The sequence below is a fragment of the Carlito syrichta genome, unplaced genomic scaffold, assembly GCF_000164805.1.
Source record: "Carlito syrichta isolate Samal-C Ts95f unplaced genomic scaffold, Tarsius_syrichta-2.0.1 Scaffold301866, whole genome shotgun sequence".
NCBI classification, from domain to species: Eukaryota; Metazoa; Chordata; class Mammalia; order Primates; family Tarsiidae; genus Carlito; species Carlito syrichta.
In genome coordinates this window covers 396,775-411,311 of record NW_007245962.1, presented here as the reverse complement: position 1 = coordinate 411,311, position 14,537 = coordinate 396,775, and the positions used below count along the sequence as shown (strand labels likewise).

General features: G+C 41.9%; 1 protein-coding gene across 2 annotated transcripts in view; it reads left to right on the top strand.

Annotated features, from left to right (window-relative positions):
* CTNND1 (catenin delta 1) overlaps positions 1-9,147 on the top strand; it is a 102,400-nt gene extending 93,253 nt beyond the window's left edge. The window contains exons 16-22 of one of the 2 annotated variants that reach the window (XM_021711108.1): positions 529-721; positions 2,345-2,459; positions 3,008-3,095; positions 5,231-5,293; positions 6,099-6,202; positions 6,620-6,706; positions 7,000-9,147. In XM_021711108.1, coding sequence (XP_021566783.1) covers positions 529-721; positions 2,345-2,459; positions 3,008-3,095; positions 5,231-5,293; positions 6,099-6,202; positions 6,620-6,706; positions 7,000-7,011 — 662 coding nt within the window. In that variant the 3' untranslated portion in view covers positions 7,012-9,147. The remainder of the gene's footprint in view (positions 1-528; positions 722-2,344; positions 2,460-3,007; positions 3,096-5,230; positions 5,294-6,098; positions 6,203-6,619; positions 6,707-6,999) is intronic. The other variant, XM_008055486.2, reaches the window with a different exon arrangement.
* Positions 9,148-14,537: the final 5,390 nt, after the last annotated feature.

Here is a 14,537-nt window from a genome sequence, read left to right as displayed (position 1 = left end):
CCATGGGTTCAAGACCAGCCTGGGCAACTTGGTGAGACCTCATCTCTACAATAAATCAAAAAATTAGGTGGGCATGGTGGCACACTCCTGTAGTTCCAGCCACTTGAAAGGCTGAGGCGGAAGGATCACCTGAGCCCAGCAGGTTGAGACTGTGGTGGCCTTGAGCATGCCACTTCACTCCAGCCTGGGCAACAGAGTGAGACACCAACTTGAAAAAAAAAAAGGTATTGTTTTCATTAGAATGTCTGAAAGGACTGTATAGTATATTTGATAACAGTATTCACATTGTTTCAATGTGATTGAAGGAGGAGAGAAGAAACAAAGGAATAGAAAGGGCAATAAATCCTTGGCTATTTCAGGTCCTTTGCTTTTTTGATGTGATAACCCTATAGGATAATGAAGTTGATTCATGTGGTTAGTACCTACACTTGATATGAATAATTCAATTAAGTATAGTGTAAGTCTCCTCATGACCTGACATGGCCTTTTCTCCCTGCATATGTTATTCCTTCTGTCTTATTGCTATAGGTAAACATGCTATTCCTAACTTGGTAAAGAATCTGCCAGGAGGACAGCAGAATTCCTCCTGGAATTTCTCTGAGGACACTGTGGTCTCTATTTTGAACACTATCAATGAGGTTATTGCTGAGAACTTGGAGGCTGCCAAAAAACTTCGAGAGACACAGGGTATTGAGAAGCTGGTGCTGATCAACAAATCAGGGTGAGCTCACCATTTAAAATTACAGTCAGAAGAATTTGAGTGTGAGTGGGGAGTAGTTGCTTTCCTCATTTTCTTTCTAAGATTATTTTCTCTTACTTATGTGTGAAGTGTGAAAAACTGTTACTCTATTTTCTGTCCTTACGTTGATCTATAAGCTGATACTAGACTCTTAAGCCAAACATTTTTGTGTTATTGTTTGGGATAGACTACAGGATTTGGTAGAAACTGTTTTTGTCTATTTTATGTTCTTTTTTACCTTTTAATTTTTAATGTGTTTTTTTTTGTTTTGTTTTATTAAACTTTATTTTTTATTTTTTTTTTTTTGAGTTGGAGTCTCACTCTGTCACCCAGACTGGGTGGAGTGCAGTGGTCGCTCCTGGCCACCGCAGCCTTGACCTGTTGGGCTCCAGCGATCCTTCCGCCTCAGCCTTCCAAGTAGCTGGAACTACAGGCGCGTGCTACCACACCCGGCTAATTTTTTGATTTATCGTAGAGATGAGGTCTCGCCAAATTGCCCAGGCGGATCTCAAACCCGCAGGTTCAGGCAATCCACTCACCTCAGCCTCCCAAAGCGCTGGGATTACAGGCTGAGCCACCGATCCCGGCTAATTTTTAATGTTTTTTAGAGACAGGGTCTCTCTCTGTTACCCAGCCTGGGGTGCAATGGTGTGATTGTAGCTCATTACATCCTTTTTTTGTTTGTTTGTTTGTTTTGAGTTGGAGTCTCACTCTGTCGCCCAGATTGGAGTGCAGTGGCACACTCCTGGCCACCGCAACCTTGACCTGCTGGGCTCCAGCTATACTTCCGCCTCAGCCTTCTAAGTAGCGGGAACTACAGGTGCGCTACCACGCCTGGCTAGTTTTTTTGATTTATTGTAGAGATGAGGTCTCGCCAAGTTGCCCAGGCGGGTCTCAAACCCGCAGGCTCAGGCGATTCACTCACCTCAGCCTCCCAAAGTGTGGGATTACAGGCTGAGCCACTGAGCCCAGCCTCATTACATCCTTGAACTCCTGGGCTCAACTTATCCTCAGCCATAGCCTTCTGAGTAGTTGAGACTACAGGTACACACCACCACATGGCTAGTTTTTTATTTTCTGTTAGAGATGGAATCTTGCTATGTTGCCCAGACTGGTTTTGAACTCCTGGGCTCAAGTGATCTTTCTACCTCCACCTCCCAAAGTGCTGGGGTTATAGGTGTGAGCTACTGAGTGTGCCTGGCCAGTGTTTATATTCTTTTTTTTTTTGAGTTGGAGTCTCACTCTGTTGCCCAGACTGGAGTACAGTGGCCGTTTCCCGGCCACCACAGCCTCGACCTGCTGGGCTCCGGCTATCCTTTCGCCTCAGCCTTCTGAATAGCCGAATTACAGGCATGTGCTACCACGCCCGGCTGATTTTTTGATTTATTGTAGAGATGAGGTCTTGCCAAGTTGCCCAGACAGGTCTCGAACCTGCGGGCTCAGGCAATCCACTCACCTCAGCCTCCCAAAGGCGTGGGATTACAGGCTGAGCCACCAAGCCCAGCTCAGCGTTTATATTCTTACGTTATTATTAGAGAGTAAAGGTTCTAAGCTTCTTTGCTGGTCGGACCTCCAAATTCCATATGGCATTACTTTCCTCAAAAGGAACCGCTCAGAAAAAGAAGTTCGAGCTGCAGCACTTGTATTACAGACAATCTGGGGATATAAGGAACTGAGGAAGCCACTGGAAAAGGAAGGATGGAAGAAATCAGACTTTCAGGTATAACTCTTGAGACCAAGACTTTTTTTTTTTGACTCCAGGGTATCGCTTCTGTCTTCTTTGGTTTCTTCTATTTTGCTATCACAGTAAATCCATTTTGACCCAAGTCTCTTAAATAGTAGATATTATTTGGTTCCTCCTCAAAAGAATGGGGTGCCTTCAGTTCATTTGTTGCCGGAACAGCTCTGGTTCCCCTCTAGGTCATAACACACTGTAGGTGCTGATGGTGATAAAGGATGATGATAGCATTTTAAATTTTTCCCCAAATGTACCATAGCCCTTTAAGGGAATTTACAATTCTCTGACACTATTGTTCCTTCTGATAGTATCAATGTTTGGATCCTTTTTAATCTCCTATTCAGGAACACAAGTAGGAGCCATAATGCCTTGGTGTTTCACTATGTAGGGTATTTATTCAACCCTTATGAGTTGCCTTTCATAAGAGCTGTATGTGGGAATAGCAGCCTAGAGGTTTATGCTCATTAGAGAACGAGATATGGGTGAATTCAGTATTCTATGACATTATTGGATTTTGTGTGTGCCTTCAGGTGAATCTAAACAATGCTTCTCGAAGCCAGAGCAGTCATTCATATGATGACAGCACTCTCCCTCTCATTGACCGGAACCAAAAATCAGGTACAGTGTTCAGAGGGCACAACCTTCTCCTTTTATCCTCTCCTTCTATTCTTTAGTGGGCTTACTACCTATGAAATCGGTTATGTATTTATTTCTGAATGACCTAGTGTTTTGTGGGAAGGGAATAACACTCTATTTCAGGATTGTAACGCAGAAGCAGGTAGGTCTAAGCGTTAGAAATTATAACAAAACAGATAATTAAGCTGGGTGTGATTTCCCCATCATTGCTTGTGGAAAGTAAACCCTAGTCTTAGTCTCTTTAGATTTTCTCTGTTTACTATTACAAAATTACAAAATACAGACTACCAAAAAAATGAAAACTCTCTTGTTTCAATTGCCAAGCAATAACCACTGTTATGTTGGGTTATATCTTTTTTTTGTTTTGTTTTGGGTCAGAATCTCACTCTGTTGCCCAGGCTAGAGTGCAGTGGCACACTCATGGCCACCGCAGCCTCAACCTGCTGGGCTCAGGCAATCCTTTCGCCTCAGCCTTCCAAGTAGCTGGAACTACAGGCCACCACGTCCGGCTAATTTTTTAATTTATTATAGAGACTGGTCTCACCATGTTGCCAGGCTGGTTTTGATCCCATGGGCTCAGGCAGTACTCTTGCCTCCACCTCCCAAAGTGCTGAGATTACAGCTGTAAGCCACTGCACTGGGCAGGTTGTCTTTTTAAACATTTTTCCATGTAAGCAAACACATTTTTCCCTAAGAGATGCCTTGTATATTTTGTTTTGTAGGTTTTTTCTTTTCCACTTAAAGTGTATATTGTAACCCTTATTATTTTAGTAACACTTGACTTTTTCCTTGATCATTGGTTCTTAAAGTATGACCTAGAGTCCCAAGACTGTTGACATTTGTACTGATGGCACAGATGTGTGGTGCTTACTACTAGTAGCTTAGCACAAACCAGGGCAGCAAATTATTTTCTACCCTTGAGTATACATTTTTAAAGTATTGTGTGTTGACGAAATAGGAAATACTCATAAAGCGGTCCTGCTTCGTACCAAAACATGATGGCTATCTAGAGGAAAAACACTGTGTTGTTGGAGTTACTAATGGGACTAGCCACTTTTTAAATGGAATACCATTTTTACTTGGAAAATATGCTTAGCAGACAATCTGATTAGTTAGATGTGAATATTTGGCAAACATTTTCTCAAAAATGAATGCAGTGGGCTTGACACTTTGAGGAAAATAACTGACAGTGTTTGTTGCCTGAGCTTTCTTGTGAAAATTGTAATTTTGAAAAACTTTATCTGCCACTGTGTGTCTGGTTACTTCCCAATACTTAAAAAGACCTTTCTAATGAAATAAGTGGTGATATTAATGAATGTGGTTTTTAAAAAATACTGTATAATGAGATGTGTTAACATTTGGAACGTCTACATAACTCTGTGAACCAGTATTTTACAAGTGATCAATACTTGATGTTTCAAAATCATGCATGCATAATTGATCCGTTCAAAGTGTAAGACAGATCAATGGATTTTAATTTAACAGAATATGAAGGAATTGTTAATTTGGTTTCAGATTCCACATTACTGCTGACCTTTAAGAAACTACTACTTATTAGTATACTACCAAAGAAGAAGAGCCACAATTATCTGAAAAGACCATTAAAATCTCCTCCCTACCCCGGGTGTGGTGGCTCATGCTTGTAATCCCAGCACTTTGGGAGGCTGAGGCAGGAGAATTGCTTGAGCCCAGGAGTTCAAGACCAACCTGGGCAACACAGTGAGACCTTGTCTCTATAAAAAACACAAAAATTAGTTGGGCATGGTGGCGTGTGCCTGTAGTCCCAGCTACTTGGGAGACTGAGGTGAAAGTAGTGCCTGAGCCTAGGAGGTCATGGCTGTGGTGAGCCAGAATCACCGACCGTACTCTAACCTGGGTGACAGAGTGAGATCCCAACCCCTCCCCCCCCAAAAAAATGGTTGTGGGAAAGAATCTTTCCAAGGCTCATGAGGGCTTTGATAACAGCTGTAGAGTTGTGATTTGTGCATGGTATATAGTAGGTGCTATAAGTAGAGGTCTGAATGAAAGGAATGAGGAAAGTCTAGAACAATTTTTATGATGTGTATAGATTTTGAAGAGTTGGTTTTTTACACAGATAACTTTCTGACTCCATATAGATAAGAAACTTGATCGGGAAGAAATTCAGATGAGCAGTATGGGATCAAACACAAAATCACTAGGTAGGTGATTAGTTCCTGCCTTAAGGGTGTAGAGTGATATTTCACTGGGCTGAGGAAAGTAGTCTAGCACTGTAGTTTTTTCTAACACATTTACCATCCTAAGGGAGCATTAGCTGATCCGTTTCCATTTGGAAGCATGTAAAGAAATCTAGTAAAACTTGATTCATCTACTTTTCCCACATGCTCAGAAGTTTTCAGAAAGTCTTCTATGTCTCCCTGATTACTACAGGCTCACGTCTGTGTCCGTAAACTTATTTACAGCCTATCACAGTTCGACCTGGTCTCCTTCTCTGGAGTACAGGGTCACACTCTGACTCTGCCCACCTGGTCTATTCTCTGGAATACATGGTCACACTGTCTCTGCCCACCTGGTCTACTTACTGTTCTTTTTTCACTCTATTTTTTTGCTCATGTAATGCCTCCTACTGGAATGTGTTTCCCATTTGCTTTTCTAAATTCATTATATTTTACTATATCCCCAAAGACTTAACTCCTATTCTCCCTGGTCGGGTCATTCCTAACTATTATGGCACAATTCACTGTTGGTATTTAATTCCAATACCCTTTACAGACAGATCGCTTCTGTTTACTTTATTATCATACATCATACTCTGGGTATTTCATATATATTGTCTTCCTTTTTAGATTTAAGTTCTTTTTAAGTCAGGGACCATCAGATTTGAATGCCTTTCTGGAGCATTTGGCAAAGCTCAGTTCCCAACAAATGTGCATAATTTACATTTATCTGCTTTATATATTGTACACTAGAAGGGAATGTCATGTTTCTGTGTACTTTTTTCATTAGATAACAACTATTCCACACTGAATGAGAGAGGGGACCACAACAGAACACTGGATCGATCTGGGGATCTAGGCGATATGGAGCCATTGAAGGGAACACCCTTGATGGTAAATTCTCTTTACATGCTGTTGTCTGTCTGAGGCTAGTTCTAATTTGAAACCTGTGTGCTTTGTTACATGCGAAAATAAGTACAGAAAGAAAGATGGCATCCTTTCCTGGTAGGGGTTTTTCAGAAAAAGTAAGGGAATTGCCTTATGTTAGAATTTCTTGGGCCATTGTTCTGCTGTGGTCTGAATGGGGAAAGCAACCTGTAAACCGATAATGATAGGACTAACACTAACTGATCTATGCTCATATGTTACCCTCTTCCCGTCCCTGCCTGTTTATGAATGTTTTGCTCTTCTCTTACTATTATATCTTGTTTTGTTTGAGTTTACAAATTTGGGGAGTTTCCCTAGGTCTGGCACACATTCAGTGAGGTTCCTGTTTCTTTACTCATACTAACAAATTGCATGTGTTCACAGCAGGACGAGGGGCAGGAATCTCTGGAGGAAGAGTTGGATGTGTTGGTTTTGGATGATGAGGGGAACCAGGTGTCTTATCCCCCTGTGGTATGTCCTCCAGTCACCCCTAAGACAGTCCTTGAGGAAGGAGGCTCTGGTGTGCCAGCAATTTGCCAATCATGCTGATCTGATCAGGCCAGAGACTCTAGTCTCAGCCACATGGGGCTTGGAGAGTTCTGCTTCTGTGATTATTACCTCTTAAGAGGCTGGGACGTGCAGCTGGTGGTCTGATTCTCTATGATGTGGTGCTTTCCTTCCTCCAGATTTGCGCAACTGTCTTTTTTTGGGATTCCTTATTCCCAACCCCATTAACACCCTCTCTTTCTCTTTTTTCTCCACAGCAGAAGATTTAGCACCACTGTCTCCGCTCCATCTGGGCTTATAATATATGTACTTTTATTTTTTGGTGGTGAGATGGACTGATGATTTTCCTTTTTCTTCGCTGGACTATTGTGCCAACTGCCAGGCTGCCTCCTGCCCTTGCAGCCCTAAGTGGCTGCCTTCTTTCCATCGACTCCCAACTTCTTCCAGTGAAGTTTAATTGTCCCACTCCCCCACACATCCCCTCCAATTTCTCCCAAGAAGCCTGCCTCAGTTATTTGCGTATCTTGAGAAACTGCACAGATTAGCTCTTTCTGCCAGCTCTCCCTGGACCTCTTGGCCTTGAGTGGAGGGAGGGAGAGAATGGAAATCTTCACTGAAAGTGTGGGAAAAATATGCTGTATGTGCGATGTCCAGCAGTCTGATAAACTGATGATTCTTAATCAAGGTTTTTTTTCCTGGTGGGGAAGGGACTTTTTATTTTCTTTTAGAGAAGGGGAAGTGTGAGCTCTCCCTTATTCCTGCTAATGGCTATTTTTGAAGCAAAGAAGGCCGGCAACATTGGCACATTCCACCTGGCAAGGGCCCTTGAGTAAGTGACAGTCTCCTGGAACTGGGACTAAGAAACCTTGCTCTCCTCATCTTTGAGGCAGGGACTGTCAAGGACCTACAGACTCCATCTCTTCTGCAAGCCTCATGCCAACCCTGGGGCTGCTGCCCCTTACAGAGGCTGTCCTGAACTTTCCTCTCCCACCCTGTGATGTGTCTGCTGACTTGACCTGGCCGTTTACAAGAGGCTATAGAAAGAGGATAATGTCAAGGAAGACTATTTAGTTGAAAAGGAGCAGAAAGATATCTTTTGGAAAGAAGAGGAACTTCTAGGAGGAGCTAGTAGGAATGTACATGAAGCGGTTAGTCTGAAACTGGCAGGAAGCTTCAAAACTGGCTCCCCCCCCGCCCTATTTCTTTTCCTACCCTTATAGACCTGCCCCCTGCCTCTACCCTGGAATGGTTGGCCAATTAAAGGACTTGATGTACATAACTCCTGTCCCCTTTACCCTTATAAGGTGAGGATTGCCCCTGGCTTTGCCTCTTCTTTGTGCCTTTGGCCTGGGGTGCATCTCCTTTCTCCCTTCCACGTGCCTTTCTTTGCCTCTGCAGTCTCATTTCTCATAATTTTGCAAATTATATTTTGTTGCTTTCTTATCTACTGTTGGCCCTAAATAGCAGAAAGAAAAGAAGTGACCTAGGGAACCTCAAATTATCCACTGGGGACTAGTATAGCCTCTGATTTCAGCCATCGCAATCTTGTGCTCAATAACATATGGTTGGGATTTTGCAAAATCTTGTTCTGATGAACCTCAGAGTGCAGTTGGTGGGAGGAGTAAGTCGTGTGACTCTTATTCCTTAGGTGCCCAGAATTTGCCATCTTCTCTGAAGGGGCTATAGGGAAGTGGTCTTTCCTAGTTGCCCCTCCCACCCCCAATACTATACCACTCATCTCACTGTAGTGCATATTAACTGGTTGGGCTAAAGAAATCAGCTGCTATGCGGGTTGATTATTTTTTTTTAAGCCTTTTCCTTCTTTGCCTTCTACTCCCCTTAACCTAAAAGCTCTTTTTCATGCAACTGGAATTATTTATCCCTCTCTTCCCCTTCCCTTATATATTGAGGCTATGGGGTAGGAGAAAAGTGCACAACCCACCCCCCCTTCTCCATGCATTAAAATTCCTTATTTACCTTTATTCCCCCTCCCATTTCTTCCCCCTCTTATCCACATTCTCCAGCAGAAAGGAGCCTTTTGCTCTCTGACCCTAAGAGCACACTGCACAGGGCAGATTGCCCCCATCCAGACTTGGCTCCACTCTTGGTTTCTCTTGTTCTTCTCTGCTGTTTTCCTGGTGCTCTTTTTTCTCGGTGGGGGTGTGGGTAACAGAACAGCGGTGTGGGCTTTTGGGGACCTTCACCTGTTTGTTTTTGTTTTTGTTTTCCTCTTTTGTTTATACAAACACTAAACATTAAACTTCAGAGAACCAAAAATCCCACCTTACCACCGAACACTACTAAGGGGCTTGTCTTCTGCTCCATACCGTTTCTCTTTTCTTTCTCTCTTGTTAATGCTTTTAAAAACAAATGAGTTTTTTATATAAATAAAGTTTTTAAAGTGTATATGTGGGGGATCTGTGTCATTTCTTCACTTCATGCTGTTGTTTCTTCTTTGCTTTTCATCTTGGTTACTTCCTTTATGTATCAGTGTCCTTCTTTACGAGCAACCAGAAGGAGGTTATACCAGGATTTATTTTGAGCTCAGCCCCACTCTTATCAACCAACATTCTTTTTGATTATATGTGAAATTTTCTATTCCCTGAAGAGTCTTAAAAATTAAGATGTGGCTGAAGTTGAGCATGAGAAGCTTACTGCTAACTTAGAGATAAGAAACTGAAGTCCAAAGAATAAATGACTTAATTAGTCACTGGGATTCCTTTGCAACATTTTGTAAAACTAACATTGAATATAGCCTACTGCAATGCATAGCCCTCTCAAACTGACACTTATGAATAGAAGGTTAGACGCTACCAACCCCAACTGCCATCCTAATAAATACAAAAATGTAGAGTTAAAAGGCCTATGTTATTATAAGTACTGATTACTTGGCCATAATGTCGTTTCTCAGGCTATATGCAATCCTTTAGTCAGAAGACAATAGGGCTGTTTATTTGACAGACCGTATTATTTGGTAGGACACAAAGGGTGTCTACCAAATAGTATGAGAGTGGGTAGCAAATACTTGTTGGATTACCAGGGATTATCTTTACTTCAGAGGCCAAGGACTAAGACCTATGGAAGGAGACTTATTTTTCTCAGGCCCTTATGTCCTGTGATATAATGAAAGATTCAAGAGAATTTATGTAAAATGCTTTCTGTATGCCCGGATCTTTAGATTAAAATTATATAGCTGCTCCTGATGATGGTCCTGTCTCTTTTTGTTGAACTAGGACTTGGGTATGAAAACTTTCTTGGGCTAGTAAGGCCAGGAACTCTTAACTGTTACCTTTTAAGGCTTAATTTGTGTCTGACAGTTGTAACCTTAGAAGGATGAAGTACAAAGCCTAAGAGTTTGCTTTCCAAAGAGTTTTGATGGCCCCACTTGAGATGATTATCTGTGTAGAAAAACCTGGCTACTGGTCAACAGCCTTTTATTTCCCTGTTATATTCTTTATTATTCACTGGTGTTAAGCTAGTTATAAACCCTCCTTTCTTCTCTGTTGTTTCTGGATTGGCCCATTTGTTTTTATCTCATTCCATAAATATTTGCCAAGCACCTCCTACATGTTAAACCTTGTGTGGAGATTAGGTCTAGATTAAGAGAATTCAAGAGATGGATCATTTCTCACAGATTGCAATACACGAGAATCCTATATAGCTAAGATCTATGATATTTTAAAGACATTTCTTCTCTTTGTACCCTTATCTAAAATGAGGTGTTAAACAGATCTTTGAAGGCTCTCTGTCTCTGAAGTTTCTTGACACTGGTTTAGTAATGCTTTTGAAGCCTCTTGATAGCTCTTCACACCAGCTTCAGGAATCCTTTGGCTTTTGTCAAGATTTGCCCATGTCCTTCCAGATCCTTTAGAACCTTTTTCTGGAAGTGGTTGAAGATGATCAACTGCCTCAACAAGGCTTTTTTTGAGGCCATGATAGGTAGCTGTAGTCTTGTTGGCTGTAGTTTCTGACAGAGCTCAAAGCTGGGAACTCACTTGATTACTTGTTCTTGCTGAGCTAATGTACTTTGCTTCAAACTGGAAACATGTCACCCAGGAAGAACTGAGGATCAGTCTTTTCATATCATTCTTTCTCATTTTCTCTATATCTGAAATAAAGGTTTCTCTTGGTATTTTTATAGACCAAAGTATAGGCCAACTAGACCTAGTCTTGTAGATCTGAGCAAGTATATAAGAACTGCCTGGATGCTTGTTGAAAATGCAGATTCCCATATTCCATTTCCAAGACTTTATTCAGTAGGTGGGACTCAGGAATCTAAACTCTTAGTCACCTAGGTGGTTATGATGTATGTGGTCAGTTACGTCAACTCGAGACATTGATCTAGTGACTTGCTTAAGATTACAGCCTCAAACCAGGATAACTGGCTCTAGCTTCACTGGCAGTAATACTGGTTCGTGGTGAGTGTAGATAATATGGTATAGTGATCACCATGTTAAGAGAGAATTCATAGAGGAAATGATGTTTACCTCGAAGGAATTGCTTACAGCAGAATTTGAGGTAATAGTAAATTATAGGCTGGGTAGGAGAAATTTTTTATCCTGCAAGTCATATCATGTAGGTAATGCTCAGGCTGCTGGTGGGGGGAAGCTAGTCCTTGATGTGGGGCCTTCTAGCACAGAGAAGCCCCTCAAATGGCTGACTTTCTGGTTATAAAGGGAACTTCAACTGGGGAGCAAGTGGCCCCACTGACCACTGCCGAGGAGACCAATGCCTGAAAACTTTAAATCACTCTAGAGAACCTACCTCAAGGAAACTCAAAAAAAGTGCAAAACACATTGCTAGGAGGAGATTTTTTCATGTAACTTTAAGACCTTTTGAGTTTTCTGTTGTCTTTGTCACTTAAAGCATTAGTTTTTCAGTTGATCCACCCTAAATTCTGGATGGATCAACTGAAGACATGGATGGAGAAAAGGCTGGAGGAAGTGAGGTAGGGAAAGCATCAATAAAAGTCATTTTGATTGATCTGTTTTATTTATTTGATTTTTTTGAGTTGGAGTCTCACTGTCACCCAGGCTGGAGTGCAGTGGCACACGCTCACAGCCACTGTAGCCTCGACCTGCTGGGCTCAGTTGATCCTTCCACCTCAGCCTTCCAAGTATCTAGAACTACAGGCATGCCCCACCACATCTGGCTAAATTTTTGATTTATTGTAGAGACAGGTCTCGCCAAGTTGCCCAGGTTGATCTCAGGCAATCTTCTCACCTCAACCTTCCAAAGTTCTGGGATTATAGGTGTGAGCCACTGTGCCCAGTGATCTGCATTGTTTTAGTTTGATTTATGTTTTTCTGCTTATATGCAGTGTAAAGTGACTGTCATGGATAGGACCACCTATCCATGAATCGATTGAGTGAAGACCTTTATACTTGTTACAGTTGTAAGCACGTGGTAACTAGCTTTTTAAAAAATTTTACCTGAGAAAGTGAATACGTATCTCCATATACATCTCTATCTTCATTGTTGAAAAGGACAGGTTATTCTACTTTTATTGATGGAGAAAAAGGGATTATTACCTTGCTGTCCTTCCCCAATATCTTTAGTGCTGATGGACAAAATAGTCTGAATGCCATAAGGCATTTGTTCCTGAGGAAAAGAAAAGGAAATACAAGATATCTCTGGTGATGTTCCAGACACTTCTTACCCACTTCCTGTTTTCACCCCAATCTCTTTTTTCCCCCTCCACCTTTAAGACAGTAAAGCATTGGTCTTTCTACAACTTTGTTGTCAGAATTGGGACAGGGGGAGCACAGTGTGTGTATAAAGAAGTAATTCAGCCTTCTGTTGTTGGCAGTTTGGTGGATTAGGTATTCTGAAAAGTTTTTTCAGCAGAAGCAGCTAAGATGCTAGGTAAATATATTTGTTAAAAAATTTTAACTGGAGCCAGCCTCGGTGGCTCAGCCTGTAATCCCGCGCCTTGAGAAGCTGAGGTGAGTGGATTGCCTGGGCCTGTGGGTTCGAGACCCACCTGGGCAACTTGGCAAGACTTCATCTCTACAATTAAAAAAAAAAAATCAGCTGGGCATGGTAGCACATGCCTGTAATTCCAGCTACTTGGAAGGCTGAGGCGAAAGAATCGCCGGAGCCCAGCAGGTCAAGGCTGCAGTGGCCGCAGTCTGGGCGACAGAGTGAGACTCCAACTCAAAAAAAAAAAAAAATTTTTAACTGGGCATGGTGGCTCATGCCAGTAATCCCAACCCTCTGGGAGGTTGCAGCGAGAGGATTGCCTGAGCCCAAAAGTTTGAGACCAGCCTGGGCAATGTGATGAGACCTCGTCTTTACAATAAATGGTAAAAATTAGCCCGGTGCGGTGGCATGCACCTGTGGTTCCAGCTACTTGGAAGGCTGAGGTGGAAGCATTGCCTGAGTCCAGCAGGTCTGACTATGGCAGCCATGATCGTGCCCCTGAACTTCAGCCTGGGCGACAGAGACTCTGACTCAAAAAAACTTTTTTTTTTTAAAACATTGCTGAACAGACAGAAAAGTAAGGAATCCACAGATCTTCAAAATGAAGCAAAAGCTGGAATCCCAGGAAGTAACTGCTAAAGCCAACTTTTTATTCAGCATTTTTACCAGATTTTTCAGACCATAACCTTCCACGTTAGTGACTATACAAAGAATGGGAAACAGGAAATGAGAAATCTGTCAGGTCTCCTCATGAAGGTGAATATCCTCAATGTAAAGGTGGGTGAGAAATAAACAATCCATAGAAGCAGGCAGCAAGTCCAAACTTCATGGTGACAGCTGTAACCTCACGCTAAGCAAAAATAAAAAGGGAGCAATAAGGAACTTATTTGTCTCAACTTTGGTGCTAGGTGGACAGTAAAGTATTTTCCCTGAGAACTACAAATGGACTCCTGTGAGCTTTTATCCAAACTTAGGTTACCTGTTTGGGCCAAAAAGCTTAAGCAGGGAATTGAAAGTGGTACTGGGTTTTGTTTCCAGATGATTCCCAGTTGCAAATGCAGTGCTTCTGAGGCAGGAGTGTCCTTTGGCTTCCCTGGGTTGCGTCAAGTAAACAATTGTCTTGGACTGCACATAAATTATATAATTAGTGTACATACATAAGACTTTTAAGCAGTTTTTTTTGCAACTTTATAAAGTTTAGAAAAATGAGAACAACATACAACTAATGGGAAATTTGACCTTGTTTCTTTAAGATGAATCAATGTCTGGTTCGATGGAAGCGGTCACAATTCTTAGTTCTCAAGGTGCTTGTCAGAAATGTCCAAATTTTGTTCTTTGCGTGCTTCATAACTGGAAACAGCTGCTTACAAATATATGTGCTGCTGAAAATGATGTCATGAATAAAAGACGTGATTGTGAACTTCAAAAATGGAACTATACATGGGGTCACAAAAATAAATGGTAAACATGATGGTAAACGATTTTGTGGGGCCACGGCACTAACTGTCCTGGGCTGCATGTGGCTCTCTGGCCACAGGTGGACAGACATGCCTGCTGTAAGACCTCAAGATAATTCCCAGAGATAAACTTCCAAGGCAAATGAATAGGCTTGCTCTGAGGTGATAAGATGCACAAAGAAATAAGGCATCATGAATGAAAATGGGGACAGAAGGGAAGCTGATCTTTAAATACTTCAGAGGTTGGCTTTGTTGAAAAGACTATAACTAACGTTGACCAGTGAGCTAAAAGTTTGAAAATGAGATGAAACTCCCAGCAGATGAGCAAAGAAGCCTTTATGAATAAGAAGTGAAAAATTGGAAGTAAAATTCAATGGACCAAATAGATTAAACAAGTTGGAGGGGAATTAGAAGAT